This window comes from Saitoella complicata, assembly GCF_001661265.1.
Source record: "Saitoella complicata NRRL Y-17804 unplaced genomic scaffold SAICOscaffold_22, whole genome shotgun sequence".
Classification (NCBI taxonomy): Eukaryota; Fungi; Ascomycota; class Saitoellomycetes; order Saitoellales; family Saitoellaceae; genus Saitoella; species Saitoella complicata.
Genome location: NW_017567013.1, coordinates 24828 through 46124, shown reverse-complemented (window position 1 = coordinate 46124; position 21297 = coordinate 24828). Strand labels below are relative to the sequence as shown.

The window sequence follows — 21297 nt, the reverse complement described above, 5'->3', positions numbered from 1 at the left end:
GGTTGCTCAATGGCGCCGACTCCTCAGCCGTGGCAGATTTGCGGGTGATGTTGATGGATGCGCCGGAGGAGGAAGAGGTGGATGTGATCGGGCCATTATCCGTCGTGGGTTCTTTGCCTTTGTTGAGGGGTCCGCCATCTTCCATGTCATCGACCGCTTTACCTTTCCCACTCGCTTTACTCCGTATCGACCCACCCCGTTTCGAATCCGGCATCCCAATCCCAATGCCACTCCCCCTCCTCAGCCTCTCCTTCACATCCCTCTCACTCTCCATCCTCTCCCTCCTCCCCTTCTCCTCCCCCTGCCTCCTCGCCTCCCACGCATCCAGAATCCCAACCGCAACCGCGTTCTGCCCATTATTCGTCCCAGCCGCACCCCACATACCAACCCCACAAGCCTCACACATCGCATTCGTGGGTGTCCAGCCTTGTTTTCGCATACGGCGGGCGTGGTAGACGTCGACAAAGACGTCTTTTGAGAGGAGACGGTCGACGACGGAAAGGAGTTGGCGTTCGTAGACGTAGGCGGAGAAGATTTCGTTGAGAATTGCACGGAGGGAAGAGAGGTCTGGGGAGGTGGAGGAGGCCTGGGTGAGGAATCCTTCGAGGATGCGGGGGAAGGAGGGGAGGGATGCCTGTTGAGTTGAAGGGGGGTTGACGGTGACGGTCAAGAGATTCGTGAATGCGTGTTGGAAGAGATGACGGATCATAGTCGCGGCACGGTCACGAACGTTGGCCGCGTTGTCTCCTGCCTTGTCCGTTATCTGCGAGGAGGGCCGAAACTGCAGTGTCAGGTCCAATAGAGCTCCCAGCAAATCCAACCACAGTCTCTCGACATCCAACAAAACAGCCTTACTTGCGGCAGCGTTGGCCTTCCTCGCATAATAAGCCCTCGGCTGTGGTTTCGTATTTTCCTCACATAGCCCAATGGCAAGAAAAGCAAACTTCTGCACCGATGCTAACGTATTGCCAATCCTCCCTGGATTAATGTCGCCGTCAGTACCGAGAAGCCGCATCAACTCCGACTGCTGGGTTTTGAGATGCGTTATGATTCGTTTGAGAGCGTCTTTTGATTTGCCCTGTCGGCGAAGGAGGTAGACCTCACCGTCCACTACTCCACGGTCTTCAAGCAACTGAATGACAGCTGTCCAGTCCGCGTCGTCATCGCTGAGGGTACTGAGGTAAGTCCGCACAGCTGATGGATCGTAGTCACAAAGCAGCTGGATGTAAAGGATTCTCGTATTAGAATTCAGCCACTCTGCTTCCTTGGGCTTGTTGGCGTCGCCATTAGCCAATGCGCTGTGCTCGTCGGGGATGATGTCTGGATGCTTTGGCTCTAGGAGAGTTCTGAGGTATACAAACTGTTGGCCTTTGTCTGTTTCTAGGGCTTTGACGATGTCCGCATGCAGGTGCTTCGCGAACCTTTCGATGAGCTGTGCCACACCAGGTCCATCGAGACGAATTAAGTGATGGATGCGCTGCAATACGACAGCTTCCACATCCCTTCGTTGCGCAGCAGTCAATACGCTCTTCTTCCTCAAAAATTCATGCACCAGAGGGAGCACTGACGGTCCGTCATCCTCATCTCTGATGTACGTCGCCAACAACTTACCATACCTCTTTTCGATCCGGTAGTGAGTCTTCAACACACGGTAAAACCCGGCTTCTTCGTAGAGCTGAGTCATGCGCGCACTATCCGCAGGCTGATACACGGACAAGAGGTGTTCCACAGCCAGTTGACAATCCTCCATCATCTCTGGATCTCCTCGCACCCTGCACAAATCGACCAAGATTTGCGCAATGGTGCTGCCAGATAGGAGAAGATACTGTGGGTACTTGGGCAGATTGCGCGCGATGAACACATGTAGAGCAACCACATCTTCTTGGGGAAACCCAGAGCTCATTACTTCAAGGAGGATGTTGACAATGAACTGTCGGGTAAGGTTTTTCCCAAAAGACTGTTCATCTGCTTGCCGGTCATCCCTTCCATTGAGGAAACTGTCCTCAAAAGCCTCTTCCATTGCTTGCAAAAACGTCGTCGCATCAAGTCGAAGAAATAACCTGAGATACGGGAAGGTCAATTCTGCCTCTCCTTCACGCAGAGTCCGTATGAGCTTGCCATTATCATCCGGGTGACTCAACGTGCGTCCCGAGAAGAGGAAGTCATAAGTCACAGATTTTGCCTTAGCAGCCAATGCATCAGACATATCCCGGCCAGCAGGATACGTCCGTCCAGTGAGTGTGTAAGAGAGATAGGGGAACACCTTCACCACATTCAACGTCAACGCTCCCAAATCCTCCGGCGCATCATTCGTAAACACATCATCAACCGCTTCCGTTCTTCTCTGCGATTTCAGCAGGAACTTATTACTCAGGCCCACAAACTCAACCAGGGGGGAGACGTAGTCCTCTAACGCCTGTGTATGGACATACACCAGCGCGTCATACAAGCTATATTGCTTGCAGATACCCGTTATGCGATGAATGTCGAGTGAGTTGGGCTGTATGTGACAGATCAACGTCTCTAACCGCAGCGGAAGGCGCTGTTCTGTGAAGTGCCTTATGATCTCGTTCACAACAGCGGGCGGCACATCGCGTATTTTTTCGCCGAGAACATAGGGCTCCAACACATCAATGAAGATAGATGCCTGCCCTGCGTCCTCATAATAATCGAAAACGGTATCGAATAAAAGAGACTCCTGTTGCATGCCGAGACAGGCATCGAAAGACGCAAGAGCAAGATCTCTTAGCAACTTTGTCCACAGTAAACGTGGCTCAGCACTGGATTCCTGTCGACCCAGCGCAAATCCAAGTGAAGACTTAATCAGTTCCACCGACTTTTCCTGAACAACAGCTTTGCGCGACGCCTCCTCGTCAGGCAGTCCGAGCGTGACTTGCTCCGTCTCGCCATTGTAATATGCAGTCGTCAATGCGATAGCTTCAACGAAGTCTCCGGCTTCGACTAATGCCAGTAATCGGTCTGCCCATGTTAATAACGTACCCACTGACAGGTTATCATTACAAAGCAGAAAGAGCCGTTGCTTGAAAACCCGGAAACTTCCGAAATACGCGTCAGCGACCAATGCTCCCGGCGCATCCCCATCCTCCTCGCTTGTCGTGAACTCACGCTCCAACTGCGACGAGAATCGATCTGCATGCAATACCTGCTTCGTGAGGAGATCATTATTCTCGGCTAACCTGCCCGTCAGCGCTTCAACCACGAGTAACCGCTGCGTAACCGTCAACGCCAAAAGGACCCCATGATTCATCCACTGCAACGCAACAATTGGCTCCTCCCCATACCAATCCTTTACCTTATTGAACTCCAATATCGGCGGGCCCGGGTTATCCTCCGGACGAGGCTTGTTGCTCACCCGAATCACCATGACATAACTCCCCCAAGAACACGCCAACATGGGTTCCCTAACCATTCCAGCCTTCTTACTGGCGGGATGCCACGCCAATGTACCACTCACAATCATCCCCATCCCCGTACCATTCTTCGGCTTCATACAAGTAAACTCGGTCCTCGCGTCAGGAAGCACGCTGACCACAACCAACTTGTAGGGGGTAAGCATCGCCACCACACCCATCAGATCCGTCACGAAATCTGCGCTTCCGAGGGGCAGGACGCCGAAAGCGAGGACAGTGCTGGCTTTGTGGGGTTTTCCGGGACGGATGGTGGTTGGGTAGCGTCCGAGGATGCGAGTCGTGCGGACGCGGTTAGAGATGTAGTGTCGTGATCCAGCATGGTGGAAGGCCATGCCTGTATCATCGGCGCTGACAATTGCGCTATGTCTCGTACCCAGGAATCCTATATGAAGTACAGCTGATCCACATACATGTCCGTCAATGGAGCGGTCTGCGAGGGTTTCGGCGCTTAGAGCGGGAATGTGTAGGACCGGATTTGCTGGTTTTCGGAGTTCCCAGGTGAAAATGTCGCCGTTTGCGTGGCCGGCAGCAACGAAAGTGTGGTCTGCGCTTATCGCCACAGACGTTACAGCACCCGCTTCTACCGCACGGGTGTTCACGCCGATGACCGACTTGAGGGTTTGATGAAAGTCGAAGATCAGGAGTAGTCCCTTCGTCGTACCCGCCGCAATGAGCCCAGAAGCAGCCATAGTACTGACGGCACCGAAATTTCGCCGCCCCGCATCAGAGAAGATCTGCGTGGATACTTTTTTAAGTTTCGTCCATCGCACAACTTCCCAAGGCGCAGGCGGTGCTTCCTCACCAAAGTCGGCGAGGTTACTGGAGTACGAGGATGACCGCGAGTGCGCGAAATTGATACTGGGAGCTGGTGATATGGGCGTGCCAAAAGGGCTTCCTTGCGTTATAGAGCTCTGAGACGTCAGTCGCCGTACTTGACGACCAGAAAAGGATCGGAGCGGGGATAGAAGGTAAGAGGGACGTCGAGCGGCTGCGGCAGCTGGTATAGAGATGGAGCCGACAGAGCTGGCGGCTGGCGAGCCTGCGATGTAAGATGACGCGTCCCTCTGAGACGGAGCATCGTCTCCCGTTGAGAGCGAATCCGGTAGACTTCGCGTTTCGTTCTCGTCTGGCATGGAGGAATCGTGCCGTATGGGTACTTCGCGCATTGGAGATGGTATCCGATGTGGAAGATAGTGCTCCTTCTTGGACTCTAGTCGAGCCTCCTCCAGTAAATCGAGGGCTTCTTGATCATCCCCGTGCTCCGCCAAGCCTTCTTCCAGCATCAGCGCATCCAAGGCAGCGTCCTGGACATGCCGATCATCGTCATGGACACAAGGCAGAGTCTCTTGGATTTCGTCCTGCGCACTGTTCCGTTTCAATTCATCAAGAAAATTCTGGTAGTCCAGCTCTTCTTGCGGCGTGAACATGCTCGATCACCGGGAACGTAACATTTGTCGAGCGTTTCGACGCGGTACGAGTAGAGTTCTGCTCCGAAAGAGCTGCTCAGTTGAAGGAGGATATCGCCAGCTCAGAGAACTCGAGTTCCTATATTCAAGATTTCAGGCTGATATGTTCGACGTCAGCGGGACAGCTGCATGACACCTACTGCTGTGTGCAAAATTCTTGACGCGGCGCATTTTACAGCCTATCTGCGCGGGGACAGTTTCATGAACCCCCCCCCATCTTCATAGACAAGGCTTGGGAGGGCGATTTCAGGCTGAAAGTCGATAGATCATACTCTTAGGAATCGATAGATGTCCTCAAAATGCGTGTAGTACCGTTTCTCATAGAGTTGTGACATTATGCAGGATTTTGCCATAGGTGCATGATATTGCATAAACATGCATGAAAGCATCGAAAACACTCTCTGGACCCACAAACCTCAAAAACTATTAGAATCAAAGAAACCGCACGCAGAACATGTTCGTCTAAGCTCCCTCTATCACATGGGACCCGGAGCTGCATCCCTCACGGCTTCCAGGGGGTGTTTCTTTCATATAACTAAAAACACATTTTCAGCATGAAGCGACTGAGAGAGGCCTTGTGGCCCAAAACCGGTGGCACGACGTGATTGCTGAGGATAGGTATGATCAGTTTGAACCCTTACTCGGCCTCCGAGGCCTTTATCTATGTTATTTTAGGGGTTTTTGTCATATGGAGTTTGCGATTCGCGCGCACATGGGAAAGTTACGTCAAGAATTTTGCACACAGCAGTAATGCGCGGGGTCCTGATCATTCCACACCCCTAAATCTTCATTTCACACCCCGGCGCACTCACAACTTCAAAGATATCTCAACAGTCATTGAACTTGGAAATACGGCAAGAGCATAGAAAGATAGAGAGTAACTTTGTGAATATCCTGATACCTTTAACTCGCATATTTCACTCCACCAGCTGCTGTACTCTGCCAAATACTGCTGAGATGTGATGTGCAGATTTATGCATATATGCGCTGTGCCACACCAGCCGCAGCGCCGGGCTGAGAGGTGAGAAACAGTTGGTATCTTCTCCCAGGAACCTTCAAATCCGAATTTGAAGGTGGGAACGGATTCAGGGGACTTTTATCAGTCTATATACTCTCTACCCTCCGAGATCCGATTTGCGGTTGGCGAGATATCCTGAGTTTTTTGTTGGCGCTGGGGTGTGAAATGAAGAAAATGGGTTGTGGAATGATCAAGACCCAATGCGCGGGAGAAGTCTGCAAATCAGCGCTGTTCTCCGCGCGTCGCGGAAACTGGTGCAAATCACCGAAAGGACCAAAATTTGCGCCCAAACCGACCTCGAGCTGACCTTCGAGCTCCAACCTCTGGAAAAAGAAAACTGTCCTCAACAAAAAATATCAACACAGGCCTATCTAGTTTGAAATCATTCACATTGTCATAAGGACTCGATACAGTAACTTAGGCGAACCTTGGCCTGGCTGGATTTGTTGATATTAATTCACTTCATCCCTGCTCGCATCAATTGCAAGTCCGTGATCTTGCCTTAATGTAAACATCCGTCGTCCTTTCCTGGCAAGTTGGAGTATTTCAATCCATTTCAGTTACCTTCTTTTTGTTCCATCCGAGTTTGGTCATTCAGAACCCAGAACACTTCGTCAAAGCTCTTGAAGCTTTCGCCTACCTATCCAAATAGGATTCAATCCCTAGCGGGCTTCCACATCGACAACAATGTCTGGTCGCCCACGACGGCTCACCAAGGCGCCCCAGTTCTCTTTTCCTAGGACCAGGCTTGTTGACCCTACAAGACGCCCTGCGTCCAAGCCGGCACATATTCGGTATCAGGATGGCATATAAGCACATGCTTTGAGCTGAAGACGTTCGCAAGCGAGAAGAACAGCAACAACAGTCAAAAAAGAAGGTGAGGATGAAGCGCTCTGCGTGCGATGATGACTGTTTCGGCGATTTGCTGAGCTTCAAAGACGACGTCGACCCGACCAGTTTGGATGACCAAGACGTCTCCAGAATGACTCCACCACCGCTGGCCACGAGCCTGTCTGATGACTCTGTTGCCTCTGATGAAGACAACTGGTTCGACGACTACGACATTGACCTGGGTCGAGAAGTATCCGCGCAGTTCATGTTCTACATAGCGAAGGCGTCCCGTCGTCGCAAAGAAGCATGCGGTGACTTGTTTGGAAGAAATCGCTCTCATATCAGGAATCTCGGACACGTACGCAGAGCAGGTGGGAAGCCCTTTTACCGAGCACAGACTTCGAATTATTTCGGATGTTGTCTGCGCTTATGGCGCTCTCTTACATGACAATCTCTGCTCTACCCTTCTCACCAAATATGGCAAAGCTATCACTTGACTTGAGTCTCGGAAAAAGCGCAACTTTGCCAAGGCCAATCGCTATAGGAGTTGAGGGCTGTCCAAGCGAAGTGACGTTATAATGACGAGCTTGCGCTTCCTGTCATCAACCGGGCTCTTGTTGATCGTTTTATATGTTTATAGCACTGTGCTTGACACGACGGTTGCAACGTTGTTGAGTCATGAAAAACTTGGCATCAGACAAGGGACTAGGTGTTGAGCTTGGAAAATGTACATGGACGAACATCTCGAGGTCAATGGTATAGATCAAGATGCCTCGAAAACATGAGGAATGCATGTTGTGTGAGGGGAAGTCGTTTTCCATGTTTTTTTTTTGCGTTTTCCAGGCAGCAGGGGTTGCAGGTGAAGGGCATTTTGGCTCCGAGAAGGTGGCTTTCCGACCTTTAGCTCGGGGATTAGCTCGAGCTTGATTTGTGCGACAAACCCCATTTTTCAGTGACTTGCACTGATTCCCACGACGCGCGGAGAACAGCGCAGATTTGCAGACCTCACTCGTGCATTAGGTGCCTAGTACGTCGGGTAGCACCCACCACTGCAACTGGAATCAATTGCAAATGCAATCGCAATTAACGGAATCGTTGGTTTTCTATTATGACTAGGGGGCACGTCTTAGGCCTTCCATATCGGCGCATCACCTCTTCGCCAGCTTGTTGGCTGCCGTCGATGTACCAGCTGCCGGTAAAGAGCACGAGAGGTGTATCATTTGGGAGACCATTACCTTGGCTGAGAATGTTGAAAGGGCCTTGGCCTCCAGTTACTGAAGGGCCTAAAAGGCCCGAAATGCCTAACACTAGCCCAAGCGTCTGGCAATTCTATGATGATTTCCCTCGTGGCCAATCGTTGAAACAGGGGCTACGACAGTATCCATACCTGTTCCATGCCGATGTTTATCCGTCACCCTTCAACACAACGTTTGGGCAACTATTCGTAGCGATGGATGTTGGGGCCTTTCGGCCGACCTTCAAAATCCTACTTGAGACACGTTTTATATCATGGTTTATCCTTCTTCCATATCGTCAATCACTCGAAAACCGGTTTCCCCCAGACTACTTCAACAACGAATGGGCTCGTGCTGGCGCCCTGGCTCTCAGAAGCTTTCTCGGCGTTTTATCCGGCAATAATCTGGAATCCGTTGCACCCTTGGTTACCTGCAACTTCCACCGCTGTTTGGAACCATACCAGAAGATATCCCGTGGCGACCCCAAGGCCGGCGCCGTGCGTCTTCCTGTCGCACTGGAGCATCTCGAAGACGCAGAGATCATCAAGATTTCTACAAGATCTGGCACAAGGAAAGGCATTGAGTATAACGACTTGAGGTGTCCACACCATCGTGATAATATTCCCGTTGAAGGGAGGACATACGTTCGTGTGGACTGGGACCGGATCGAACGTAACCCGTACGTTGACTCCGCAAAGGAAGCCACCGTCAGCGCCGACAATGGCGTGATTACGCGTGTTGATGTCCGAGTTGTAGGGCGTTTCACGATTCAGGGGAGCGGAGAGCCAATCTCGTTCGTCCGATCTGTTGTCGTAACGCTCGAAACGCCGTGGATGAATGAGGAGGAAACTTATCTCGATGAGTTTGGGTTGTTAAGAGATGATGTGGAATGGAAGATCGCAGATATCAATTACTGGGCATCTATGGGATGTCCAAAGCCACCCAACCTCTCGGAGTTGGGGGATGAAGCTGATAAGCGTCAAGACAATCAGCGCGAGAAGAAGTTTAGAAAGAAGTCATGAAGAAGCAGACCCGCCATTGAAATTGGGTGTGTGCACGTGTTATTACCTAGGCGGCTTTGTGAACTTATCCCCAATATACCTTATATACCTTATCCGGGCGGTTTGTACATGTCCTTACGTGCCGAACATCGTGGCAGCCCGCGCCTTGAAACCCTACCGTTCGACCCTCCGCTCAAGTTCGTTGCCTACCGTCCTGCAACTAGCCATGGTGGGTCTTAGGATAAGCCCAACCGATCCATGATGAATATATGCTCCTGCAGGAGACTCATGAAGATGTAGGAGATCCTGTCCATGGCCAGTAACCCAAGGGCTCCAAAAGCACCTGGACGCCAGAGTCATTTATATGACACATATGCTACACATATCCTGAAGACATCCTTCGTTGGTTACTGGGTACATAATCGCTTCCATAGTGTCCCGTGTTGTAATGCAGAGTCTCGACCTCTGAAGTCATTTCATCAACGAGGAGATCAGGATCAAGCATATCCTCTTAAACCTTTTTGAAAAAGCCATAAACTCGAAACTGTTTCCGGACTTCATCGTGATCCGTAAGCAAGATTCGCTTTCTTGATTCGTTTTCTTCATAAAATCATCACGAACCCGTGATCGCTAATACTTGAAACCCGGGAAATATTTCCTCGAGCTTCCAACGAACAAGAGCTGTACACAGACAGCCGCGGTTACAGGGAACTGTAGCAAGATCAATGCACTTCTTTGTAGACTCGCCTGGCTTCACAACGCAGCTGAGCTGACATTCGAAACGGCGTAAAACCCTAACCCCTCTCCAGCCCCATCGGTATCGATAACGATCCTCAACAGACGTCCAATTGTCGCTTATATCTCGGCCACGGTCCCAATGACCACCCTTGTCCAATACGATTCTTCCTCAGATGACGATGCGAACGAGCGTGATCCTGCCGTCGAACCTGCTGCCGTGTCGACTCTGCCGTCCCTTCCATCGACTTTCCACAATCTGTACGCTACCAAACCACGAGTGGGAGACGATCCGGCATTTCATCAAGGTCGGAAGCGGGCGCATAGACATGTTGAGGGACAATGGGCGACGCATATATACACAGAATGTACGTGTTCATTGCCGCTTGTGTTGGGAGGCTCAAGGTTGATGCTAACTATGTATGCGCTGCAGTCTGGCCAGACGTCAAGCTTATGTCTATCCTGGACCGAATTGTGAAAAAAGCTGGCAGTTTGGATAAGGGGTGGACTTCGTTGTTGGTCAGTGAGCTTGGGAATCAACTTGCCCTCCATATCTCCTTGTCGCGCCCACTTACGCTTTGGACCGATGAACGCGAAGACTTCACTCGAGCTCTTAGCCGCGTTTTGGCAGATATCGAGCCATTTGAGATGACGCTGGATAATATCTCTACCTTTGTGAATGATGAACGAACCCGCACCTTTCTCGTGCTCGAAGTCAATGAGGGCATATCCGAGTTTGGTGGAGTGCTGAGGGCACTGGAAGCAGTGATGAAACAGTTTAAGCAACCTGCGCTATACACGGTTGATACAGCACGGTTTCATGTAAGTATAGCGTGGAGGTTGGGCGGCGAGGAGATGAAGGTCAAGCAATTGTTGCAGTTCGTGGAGGAGTTTGGCGAGGAACTTCAAGCTTTGTGGAAGGACACCAGCAAGACGATTCGAGTAAAGGAAGTAAAGGCAAAGATTGGGAATCAGATTTGGGTCAAGAAGCTCGGCGAACGTCACGTTACGGAAGGAAATCACCCGCACGGCGGCGCCCGATCTTGAAATGAAAGTCAACCTCCCTCATCTTCGACGAACGCGCTCCTCTTCAATCGCGGCAGCTGACATAATCCTCAAATTTAACGGATCACCTGATCGGAATATTCTCGCATTCGGTATGTATAACCTCGCTTCGCTGAAATTAAGGTTGCGCTACCGATTGCAATTACTGTTCCATGGCCGCGCTCTCCGCCCCCAATTGCGTGCTCTGCCGACCGTCCCGCATCATCCTCTCGCGATGAGCTTCAAATACGCTCGTCTACCTCCTGATCCGGGAGAGTCGAGTTCACTTGCAAAGATGGGTAACCCAGAACAAGCGCAGGCAATGGACCAGGGCGGATTGGACAAGAATGGTGAATATGAGTTGCAATCGAGCAAGTCACCTGGATCGACGGAATCAAATACGTCGCCGACTGGTGGACACGATGTCAAACGAAAGCTGTTGTCGCGACACCTCATGATGATCTCCATTGGCGGTATCATTGGGCCCGGCCTTCTCGTCGGTACCGGGACCGCTCTTGCAACTGGCGGACCCAGTGGCATATTTATCGCCTATTGCCTTATTGGCGCCGTCCTCTACCTCACCATGCAATCCTTAGGCGAACTCGCAACAGTATTTCCTGAAACTGGGTCTTTTGTGACCTGGGCTGGTCGATTCGGCGATGATGCTATGGGATTCGCACTTGGATGGAATTATTGGTATATGTGGGTTACTATTCTCGCGAATGAGTACGTGGCGGCAACGGTTGTGTTAAGTTTCTGGACCAATGATACGCCTCCTACATGGGCGTGGATCCTCATTTTATGGGTGTTCTTCCTCGCTTTCTCATTTGTACGTAAAGCATCAAGTCCATAAGGTTCTGCGCTAACTTTTGCTTAGTTGTCGGTTGACGCCTACGGGGAGACGGAGTTCTGGTTGGCGAGTTTGAAGGTTGTTTTCATCCTCCTTTTTTTCATCGTCGGCGTCGTCATCAATGTGGGCGGCATTGGTGATACGGGCTACATTGGCTTTCGCTATTGGAAGGACCCTGGAGCATTTGCTGATGGGTTCAGCGGGGTAGTCAGTGTTTTTGCTATGGCAGCAACATACTATGCTGGGTAAGATTAAGCCCTCAGATGTGACTTGCTCACGACCTTACTGACTGTACGAAACAGAACAGAGATGGTGGGTCTGACCGCTGGTGAATCCAAAGACCCCCGGAAGAACATCCCTCGCGCAATCCGACAAGTCTTCTTTCGTATCCTCTTCATCTACGTTGGCTTCGTCTTCTTCACGGGTATCCTCGTACCTTACAATGATGAGAACCTACTTTCACCCAAGTCGAAGACTGGTGCATCTCCCATCACGATTGCGTTTATACGTGCAGGATGGGCAGCTGGTGCGCACCTTGTCAACGCGGTGCTGGTAATCACCATCATCTCGGCTGTGAACTCATCCCTTTACGCGGCGTCTCGTGTTGTCTGCATGATGGCACGCGATGGAAAAGCACCTCGGATCCTGAGCAAAATCAACAAACGCGGCGTACCGATTCCCGCACTCATCTTCTCGAACCTCTTCGGGCTCATATCGTTGATGAAGCAGAGTGCTGGCGCTGGAAAGGCGTACAGTTACCTCATCAACATGTCTGGTGTTTCAGCCTTCATTGCCTGGGCGATTATCTCTCTTTGTCATATTCGATTTCGGCGTGCAATCATTTCCCAGAACAAAGATATCAAGCTTCATTTCACAGCAAGGTGGTATCCGTACGGAGCCTACATCGGCTTTATCGCTAATGTCGTTCTTGTTTTCCTGCAAGGGTACCCGACATTGGCAGCCAAACCATTTGTTGCAGCCGATTTTGTGGTAGCGTATGTTGTCTTGCCGGCTTTTCTGGTGCTCTTCTTAGGCTGGAAGTGGTGGCATAAGACGAAATGGGTGAATTTGGAGGAGGCAGACTTGGATGCTGGGAGGAAAATTTATGAGGACAACATTGAGGTTATGGACGAGGTCGGCGATAGAGAAACGAACTTACCGAAGGGTCGATTTAGACAGGTGTGGAATGTGATTGTAGGCTGAAGCCTAAGGCAGGAGTTTATTGGCATACCCCATATATCATCAACGACGTAAGAATACCATTTCAGTTGGTCCTAAGTTACCTGATGACACTAATCAAACATCCAAACACGTAATCTTACATTCATACCGTCTTTCACCCTCGCTTCGCTCAAGCAACGATAAAGTTCGACACCAACTTGATATCACGGCTGCTGGCACCAACATACACGTCGTACGTGCCCTGCACAATCTGCCAGCCCTGGCTATACACATCCCAGATACTGAGATCCTTCTTCGTAACTGGGAACGTAACTTGTCCGCTCTCACCGGCACACAAACTGATCTTGTCGAAGCCGCGGAGGACACGAGGAGGTTCGTTCGCGGAAGCCGGGAAACCGAGGTAGAGCTGGGCGACTTCAGCACCGGTGCAGTCACCCGTGTTTGCAACGGTTGCGGTAATGTTAAGAGCGGTGGAGAATAGTGAGGGGAAACCGCCTGGGGCGTTTTGTTCACCGGGGGTAGCGGCAGGGCCGGAGGAGACGGAGCCGGAAATGGCGAGGTCGGAGTAGGAGAACGTGGTGTACGACAATCCGAATCCGAACTCGTAGCGAGGGGTGATATTCAAGGCATCGAAGCGGCGGTAGTCGAGAAGGAGTTCTTCGGAGAAGTAAACTTGAGGGTCATTCACATACTCTCCGAAGATGGGGATGTAGTCGTCTGCACTCTTAGCAATCGTATACGGCAATTTTCCGGAGGGGTTGACGTCGCCGAAGAGGACTGAGACCAGGGAGTTACCGCTTTCCTGCCCGGGGAGATGGGCGTTGAGAATTGCAGTGACATTCTCGTTCTCGACCCATTCTTCCATCAAGACGGGTCCTACGACGTGCTCCACGACAATGGTGTTAGGGCAGTTTGCAGCGACTGTGTTGATGAGATTGTCTCCGTTATCCCACAGTGTAAAGTTCTGACGATCACTGTCCTCTCCACTCCTCGCCTGTACAAAGACGAGACAATGAGTAGCACGGTGAGCAGTAGCATTAATGGTGGCCCAGCTATCACCAACCGGCCAATCCTCAAGCACCCACTCAACATCAAAGGTCTGCTCCTGTGACGCACGTTCATTGATCGCAGCGAGCGGGTCAACGAGGTACGGGAAGAGTGAGGCACCACTTCCCCACCCGACGGCTTGGGTACCGTTGTTCGAGGCCCCGACCGGACAGAGCTGAGAGCCGGGGATCCATTGTTGGCAGTAGTTCGGACCCTTGGGATTCGCGCCTGCGTCTGTACCGAACATAGCGAGTTTCTTGACGTTGGTGAGGGGCAATCCGCGGTCGCCATCGGTGTTCTTGAGGAGGATGGTACCCTCTTCCGCGACCTTCTTGATGATGACGGCATGGTCGTCCTGGACGTTAACATGCTCGTTGATTACCTCGCCAGTCGTAGCGTTGTAGGTCTCGAGGGTATTGCCGTTGTAGTTGGTCTCGGGGTACGATCCGTTGTTCTGACCCAAGAAGATCCAGGGCGTGAGAAGACGAGTGACCATGTCATTCAACCTCGTCTCAGGCACCGAGCCATTGTTCACTGACTCAATGAGACCTTGTCCGAACCATTGATCTCCTCCAGGCATCTCGACATCCTCCCCTGCCAAGACTGCGGGAATGGTGGAGTATGTTGCTCCCCAATCGGACATCACGAACCCTTGGAAGTCGAGCTCCGTCTTGAGAAGATGATTGAGGGAGTACGGATCCTCACAAGCCTGCGTGCCGTTAATACGATTGTAAGAACACATCACCGCCCCAGCCCCGGCCCTCAACGCCTCCGCAAACGGCCACATATAAAGTTCATGCATCGTCCGATCACTAACATTACTCGAAAGCGTATACGTATTATTGAAATTCGTCAACGTAAACGGATACCCCGCCCCCGGACCTCCGGAGTTAGTGTTTCGCCATGTTTCTTGTTCGTAAGCGATCCAGTGTTTCGCGGTGGCGATGACGCCGTTTGATTGCCATCCGATGATGGTTTCGTAGGCTGCCGCGCCGTGGAGGTAGGGATCTGCGCCGAAGCCTTCCCAGAATCGGCCGCCGGCTGCGTTACGGCCGAGGGGGCCTCCGGTGACTGGGGCGAGTGCGACGTTGATTCCTTTTCCGCGCCATTCGGCACCCAATGCCAGACCGCGTTGGAGGAGGAGTTCGCGATCCCAGGTCGAGGCAGCGGTAATTCCAGCGGGGAAAACGGAGTTGAAATCAGTCGGCCGGATCCCTGCTGGTCCATCCTGGAAACACAACTCCGGGATTCCCAAACGCGGAATAGATCCCGTATTTCCTTCGCAACGGCCGAGGGATCCGATACCGGTTGTTAGGTTGACTTTTTCGGGGATGGACATTTGTGAGACGAGGGCGAGGGCTTGTTGGTATGCTGATTCCCAACCACCGGCGCCTGTCGTCAGGGGGAAGGACGGGTCGGCATTGATGGTGGGTGATGCGGTGGATAGGATGGGGGAGGTGAGGAGGAGGGTGAGGGTGGATAGTTGAAGAAGCATGGTAATGTTGCTCTACTTCCGGGTTGTCGAGGGCGGTGAGGATCAACTTCGTAAGGCGATATGGCGGCCATTTATAGTCGGATCAGATCAACCCTTCAGCAGGACATTTTTGTCGAGAGGATGTACGACGTCGTACGCGGGGGATGATTTAGCCGGCGGGGTATAGGGTCGCAGTCGGCTAGGTCAGCTCACTCCTTAACTTCGAGCTTGTATTGGCGATGATGCGGAGGCATAAGCGAGCGTATCTTTACCCAAGACGATCCATGGCGGGGTCTGTTGTGGGGTACATCTCGAAGTTGTGAATGATTTAACCGGTCCTACCAGCAGGTGCACGATAGGGGGTCGAGCGATGATCAACAGCCTTGGGTTTGGCGTGTCACTGAGTTTGCGCATGTGGTGAGCCATCAGCAGTATATGGCGAGAAGGAGCAACAATGCGGAAGTTGTTTTCCTTCCTAAGGCATGGCCAAGGGAGAACGTCTACCTCTTCCGCAATCATGGCCATAATATTCCCGAGCCGTCTGGGGCTGCAGTTGATATGCCGTGCGACAGAGTCCTGAGCAATCGTACCACATCTCGAGCTTGCCAATTGTCACAGTCAGCCACACGGGTACGGTACCGCTGACGTTACCTGGCACAAGTCGACCGAACAGCTGTCCAATTGTCGCGACCAATGTCAGATTTATCCAAGATGAATCCGAACTTGATCCCCATGTCCTGAGACGCTGAGATGCGCGTGATCGGTCATAACGGCGCGTTACCGAGGACCGGCATTACTGTAGACGTACTTCCCCGCTCGTAGGTTTACCCTGATCAAGAAGAGGTCCACCGGTTAAATCATCAGGGGGGGATCTGGACTGGATTGCGTTCGGCAGGCTGAAGCCGATGCTCCCTAGCGCTTGACCATCAGCAGTCAGCTCTGGCCAAACGGATCGCAATGTCAATGACCCCATTGCCGTCCATTTTCCGAGATTCGTCGTTTGGGCTCCCCCGCTCTCTCGCGGGCCTCCTCCTCCCGAGCTTCGAGTGTGGCGCTGGCGGCAAACCTTATCCCCTTGGCCGCCTGGACATGTGAACCTTTGAAACTCACCACCAAAAGAAAACATAACTCTGTCCACTGCTCTCGCACGGCTTAAGACGACGTTGGAGGTAATGAAGGTAGAACGGGACAAGCATGTGAAGGAGTTGGAGAGGTTGGAGGTTGAGAGGGGGAGGAGGGACTGCGGAAGGGGTTGGAGGGGTTGAGGGAAGCATGGGGGTGGTTGATACGGTGCAGGGGGAGGGGAAGGGGAAGGATGGGGTGGAGGGGGTGGAGGGGGTGGAGAGTGGTGGTGGTACCCGTGGTACGGCTGATGCGATGGAGGCAAAACTATGAGGGTACGGCGAGATCATCTAGGATATTACTACTCAAAATCAGCGAAATCTGAAGATCATTCTTGAAATGCTATCTCTCGTATGCCGCTGCTTCGCGGGAACCCGCTGCACCCCAGATTCACCTCCACACGACCGCTCGAGCCCACCGGCACCTTCTCCTGCCCCTACACAGTCCACCCTCACAATGGGCATCTCTTGGTCACAACTACGGTCAAAGCTGTTATTGACATGGTCAATCACTTGTGACCTAACACATGCGCTCTTCAATTCCCCTTTCCTCCTCCTCCGCTCCCTCTACACAATCTACCTCCGTCCCGCTCTCACCCCCACGCTCTCTCTTGATCCGGCCCCTCGTGTTAAGTCCTTGAGGGAACACCAGGAGGAGGTCGAGGTTGTTCGGAGGGGTGTAGAAGTTGCGAGGGAAGCGGGGAGGAAGGTGGTCATGGGGAGGCAGGAAGGGGAGGGACATGTCGCACGCGGGAGAGGATATAAAGATGGTGCCGAACGGATTTCAATGTCACATCTGAACGCTCTACTATCCATCGCTGTGGAAAGCCGAGTTGCGCATGTGGAGCCCTTGGTCACCTTTGCCGGTTTGTGTACAGCGACGTTGGAAAAGGGATTCTTACCCGCCGTCGTTCCCGAGTTCCGATCTATTACCGTTGGGGGCGCGATACAGGGATTAGGCATCGAGTCTTCCTCGTGGCGGAATTCGACGTTCGATACCTCGGTTACTGACGCCACGCTCATCGCTGGTGATGCCCAAATCAGAACAGCGAAGGATGACGGGGAGTTATGGAGTGCGGTACCGGGCAGCTGTGGGACTGTGGCATTGGTTGCTGGATCTGAAGTTCAGTTGGAGAAGGCGAGTCCGTGGATGAGGGTTCGGTATGTTCGATATCGCACCCCCTCCGAGTTTGGGCGGGAAGCAGATTGCAAGATTGGATCACTCTCGAGTGAGCAGGGGGAGGATGGGAGGAGTTGGATGGGTTCGGATGCGGTTATGGACGCTATTGCGTTCGAACATGGCACGATTGGTATGTTTGGTGGATGTGTGACGCAGGAGGAGGCGGAGAGATTGGTGGGTGGGAGTATGGGGGTATATAAGGATCATCCTGGACGCGGGTTCTTTTTCAGTCACGTCGAGCAGATCGCAAAACGGGATGGGGGATATGTAACATCTGACACGAGGGAGAAGAGGAAAGAGCAGTTTGGAGAGGTGATTCATGAGGAGTTGATACCAACCCTCGAATACCTCTTCCGCTACGACGTAAGCCGAACCACCGTGAAACCACCCAAACACATCTCGCGGCTCGCTAACACATGGCCTTACAGAAAGGCGGTTTCTGGGCCGTCCACGCCCTTAGCGCCCTCCTCCCACCCCTCCGTCTCCTGCTGTCGAGACTCCTCCTACCACTGTTCAACACCTTCCTCTCGACCTCCACGCTGTACAAAGTCGCGCTGCTCATGTCTGATCAGAAGAGGGAGAATGTGTCGATGTTGCAGGATGTCGACATTCCGTATAGTGAGGGAAGATTCGAGGACTTCGTGGAGTGGGAGAGGGAGGAGATTGGGGTATGGCCTTTGTGGCTCTGTCCAGTCCGAGGCGAACACGAACCGCGAGTCCTCGGTTTAGGTCACAAAGCCTCCGACTCCAGCAACCCGCGCAACGAGGACGCTCAAGGTAGGAGTTGGGTCATGAACGTCGGTCTCTACGGGATCCCCCGTTCTCCCCGTCCCCTCGTCGACCTCAACATCGAACTCGAACGCAAAGTCACAGAGATGGGTGGGAAAAAAGGGTTATACGCATTCGTGTATGCCGACAAAGAATATTTTTGGAGTGGGTATGACAGAGAGGGGTATGATGCTGTACGCAGAAAGTATGGGAGTGAGGGAGTGATGATGGAGTTGTGGGAGAAGGTTAGGGTTAGGTTTTGATGTGTGGAAATGTAGGGATTATGGAATCACAGATATAAACTTTAGATTACTAAAGCGGAAACCAACAAAATGCCCAAAATAAAGGAATAAACCAAAAACGCCAGATCAAATGAACGTCGCAAACCCTACGATGACAGCAGCCATACCAGCACCCATCACACACCACCCCCGGCCTGCACTGTACGTCCTACACGCCATTGAAGCCGCAGAACTCGCTTTAGCCCGCGCAGAACTCGAACTCGTCCCACTAACAACCACATTCGTAGCAGTAGCCACCTCCGTATTCGTCACCGTACTCACCACCCCCCCAACATCCTCCACCTTCCCATAATAAATCCCCCTCGTAAACATCACCCTCCCATCCTCCTCCACGTTCACCCTCGCCCCTAGCGGAAAATCCCGCAACGGCTGTCCCTCGAACCTCATCGTATAATTCAGCGTTCCATCCGGGACGAGGGCGAGGTCGGAGGTTCGTTCGGGGGTGAGTGGGGAGGCGTAGGAACACCCGGGACATATATCGAGGGCGGTGAAGGTGATGTTCGCGCTGGAGGGGTCGATGGAGGCGGTTAGTGTCATTTGTCGGATATGCTGGATTCGCCGGATGAATGAAAGAACGGCGGGACAGACTGGAGTTCCGGTACTGGTTGTGGAGTTGTCGGGTGTGTAGGTAAAATCGACGAAGTTCTGGCCGTATCGCGTAATCAGCCCCGGACGCGTCGAGTTGAACCTCAAAGATTGATTCCCATAGTCCGACGTGACAGAAATATTCTTCCAATACACATCATCGAAGAAATCATACGCCTCGACCTCCTCCCCCGCCATCGCTCCATCCCAACTCGACCTCAAATAGACCATTTGATCCACTGTCGGTGGTAGAAACAGATCAGTGGTAGAGGGGTGTCCGGCGCTGGAGTACCCTTCAGACACGGGCGCGGTCCCATTCGACTTAAACGCAAAATAAATATCATTGGGATCATACCAACTCCGATTCCCGACATACTCACCCCCCGTCGGCCCAAGCCTCAACACCGCGTCCCTACTAACAACAACATCGACATCCACCCCACACACCTCCACATCCGTCGCATTAAGCGCGGGCGTTAGGATGAGGGTACCGTGGTAGTATGCGTCGGCGGCGATGTCGGTTGCGCAGTCGTCTGCGACGAAGATGGAGGAGGTGGGGTTGTAGCAGTCGACGTAGGTTTGGTAGGAGGTTGTTTCGGTTATATTTTCGAGGATGTGGTTGGTTGTTGAGATGGCGGCGAGGGCGGTGGGAGCGAGGAGGGCTAGCGAAAGGGCTGGAAGGAATGGCATTGTGGTTGATGAGAGATAGTACGGGATCAAGGATCCCTCGTAGAGAACGTATATTGATGGTGGTTGTGGTATAGCTACAGTATGGAAAAGCTTAACAATGCTTGTTTTGCGCCGGACAGCAGCTGCTGGTGTGGAGTGCATACCCGTCATTCCCGCGGCAAATTCTCCGGAATTTCGGAACAAATACAAAGGACGTTCTTGAAATACCGTCAATACTGAGTCGGAGTATTCTAAGTGACGCCGTCGTAGTCTCATAACCCTTGTACTCTATTTCCTGTGACCGGCTCGCGCACGGCCCTCAGGTTCACGATATTCACCTCCAAACCTAAAACTATACCGGATTGCTCATTCCTCCTCAACCCTCCTCACCACCTCCTCCAAATCTCTCATCCCCCCACACACCCTAACCCACACAACCATCTCACTCCCACCCGTCTCGACCTCAACATCATCATCGACGATTAACCCCACACCCAACTCCCTGGCTACCTCAACCAGGTCCTTCGCCTGCTCATCTCCTACTTTTTCCATACCCGATCGAGAACGGATCCGGACCGCAGGCGGCGATCGGAGGAGTGGAGAGAAATACCGCAACTCCTCCGCGGTGGGTGCCTCGAGTGCGATATACCGGACCCGCCCCGTGAAGGCTTCATTCGTCAATCCATCCGCATCGGTGGGTAGGGTGACGTGCTCGGCGTTACAGGGAACGTAAAGCAGGTCCAGCCAGGATGTGTTGAGGGTATCGAATAACGCTCCCACCACAGCCGCCTCTGTGCCGTTCGGGATGTTGGCTGTACGACCATCGTTAGCATCCCTCACTCAGAACACCTGATGGTGGTGGTGATCGTACCCGCCAAAAACAGCTCCCCCCTCCTCTCCCTCCCCTCCCCCTCCTCCCCCAACCACGCACCAACACTCCCTAACCCTCCCTCTCCAACCTCCCAAAACGTCATTCCCATATCCACCGCATACGTTAACACATCCATCCCCACCTCACTATCAATTCTCAGTGCGATACGGGCGACGTGGGGGCCAGAGGAGGTGGTGAGGGGTGTTGTGGGGAAGCGGGAGGAGGTTGTTAGGTAGGAGAGTGGGGGAAAGGAGGATGTGAGTTTTGTTAGGAGGGATTGGATTGACATTGTGATTGAGGGTTGATGGTGGTTTGGGGGTGGGGGGGGTTGTCGGCGTGAGTGAGCGGGCGGGGCGGTGTGGTGTGGTATGACGTCACGTACGCTTTATTCGAAATTTACCTCCTACTACTCCTCTTTTTTTATATTTCCCTTCGCCTTCCTCATCATCTCCTCCGCCTCAGCCTTAACCCACTCCCTCGCCTCCTC

At 52.5% G+C, this 21297-nt stretch overlaps 8 protein-coding genes across 8 annotated transcripts; 4 read left to right on the top strand and 4 right to left on the bottom strand.

The window, feature by feature from the left end:
• Window positions 1-373: 373 nt before the first annotated feature.
• On the bottom strand, window positions 374-4564 carry SAICODRAFT_60494 (uncharacterized protein; the record flags this gene model as incomplete). Its single annotated transcript, XM_019169769.1, has 1 exon — window positions 374-4564. A coding segment is annotated over one exon (4191 nt), but the record flags the coding sequence as incomplete, so codon positions are not given.
• A 3224-nt stretch (window positions 4565-7788) lies between these two features.
• On the top strand, window positions 7789-9446 carry SAICODRAFT_160482 (uncharacterized protein). The gene has a single exon (XM_019165600.1). It carries the CDS (start codon window positions 7855-7857, stop codon window positions 9001-9003), a length of 1149 nt encoding a protein of 382 aa, XP_019022080.1. The 5' UTR covers window positions 7789-7854; the 3' UTR covers window positions 9004-9446.
• Window positions 9447-9859: 413 nt separating this feature from the next.
• SAICODRAFT_27041 (uncharacterized protein) lies at window positions 9860-10764 on the top strand (the record flags this gene model as incomplete). The annotated part of the gene is made up of 2 exons (XM_019166994.1): window positions 9860-10085; window positions 10151-10764. 2 exons carry the CDS (start codon window positions 9860-9862, stop codon window positions 10762-10764), a joined length of 840 nt encoding a protein of 279 aa, XP_019022079.1.
• A 451-nt stretch (window positions 10765-11215) lies between these two features.
• On the top strand, window positions 11216-12814 carry SAICODRAFT_36653 (amino acid permease; the record flags this gene model as incomplete). Its single annotated transcript, XM_019168517.1, has 3 exons — window positions 11216-11590; window positions 11639-11856; window positions 11914-12814. The coding sequence occupies 3 exons, from the start codon at window positions 11216-11218 to the stop codon at window positions 12812-12814; spliced, it is 1494 nt and encodes a 497-aa protein (XP_019022078.1).
• Window positions 12815-12962: 148 nt separating this feature from the next.
• SAICODRAFT_9295 (uncharacterized protein) lies at window positions 12963-15335 on the bottom strand (the record flags this gene model as incomplete). Its single annotated transcript, XM_019171838.1, has 1 exon — window positions 12963-15335. The coding sequence occupies one exon, from the start codon at window positions 15333-15335 to the stop codon at window positions 12963-12965; it is 2373 nt and encodes a 790-aa protein (XP_019022077.1).
• Window positions 15336-16892: 1557 nt separating this feature from the next.
• SAICODRAFT_9293 (uncharacterized protein) lies at window positions 16893-18646 on the top strand (the record flags this gene model as incomplete). The annotated part of the gene is made up of 2 exons (XM_019171837.1): window positions 16893-17978; window positions 18044-18646. The coding sequence occupies 2 exons, from the start codon at window positions 16893-16895 to the stop codon at window positions 18644-18646; spliced, it is 1689 nt and encodes a 562-aa protein (XP_019022076.1).
• A 160-nt stretch (window positions 18647-18806) lies between these two features.
• Window positions 18807-19721, bottom strand: SAICODRAFT_31491 (uncharacterized protein; the record flags this gene model as incomplete). The annotated part of the gene is made up of 1 exon (XM_019167930.1): window positions 18807-19721. A coding segment is annotated over exon 1 (660 nt), but the record flags the coding sequence as incomplete, so codon positions are not given.
• Window positions 19722-20239: 518 nt separating this feature from the next.
• On the bottom strand, window positions 20240-21163 carry SAICODRAFT_31490 (uncharacterized protein). Its single transcript, XM_019167929.1, has 2 exons — window positions 20811-21163; window positions 20240-20751 (listed from the first exon to the last, which is right to left on the bottom strand). Exons 1-2 carry the CDS (start codon window positions 21097-21099, stop codon window positions 20306-20308), a joined length of 735 nt encoding a protein of 244 aa, XP_019022074.1. The 5' UTR covers window positions 21100-21163; the 3' UTR covers window positions 20240-20305.
• Between the last annotated feature and the right edge of the window lie 134 nt (window positions 21164-21297).

Coding starts and splice junctions, on each gene's coding strand:
- SAICODRAFT_160482 (XM_019165600.1), top strand. CDS start 7,855: ATGACTAGGGGGCACGTCTTAGGCCTTCCATATCGGCGCATCACCTCT.
- SAICODRAFT_31490 (XM_019167929.1), bottom strand. CDS start 21,099: ATGTCAATCCAATCCCTCCTAACAAAACTCACATCCTCCTTTCCCCCA. Junction 20,752..20,810: donor GGGGGAGCTGTTTTTGGCGG/GTACGATCACCA, acceptor ATGGTCGTACAG/CCAACATCCCGAACGGCACA.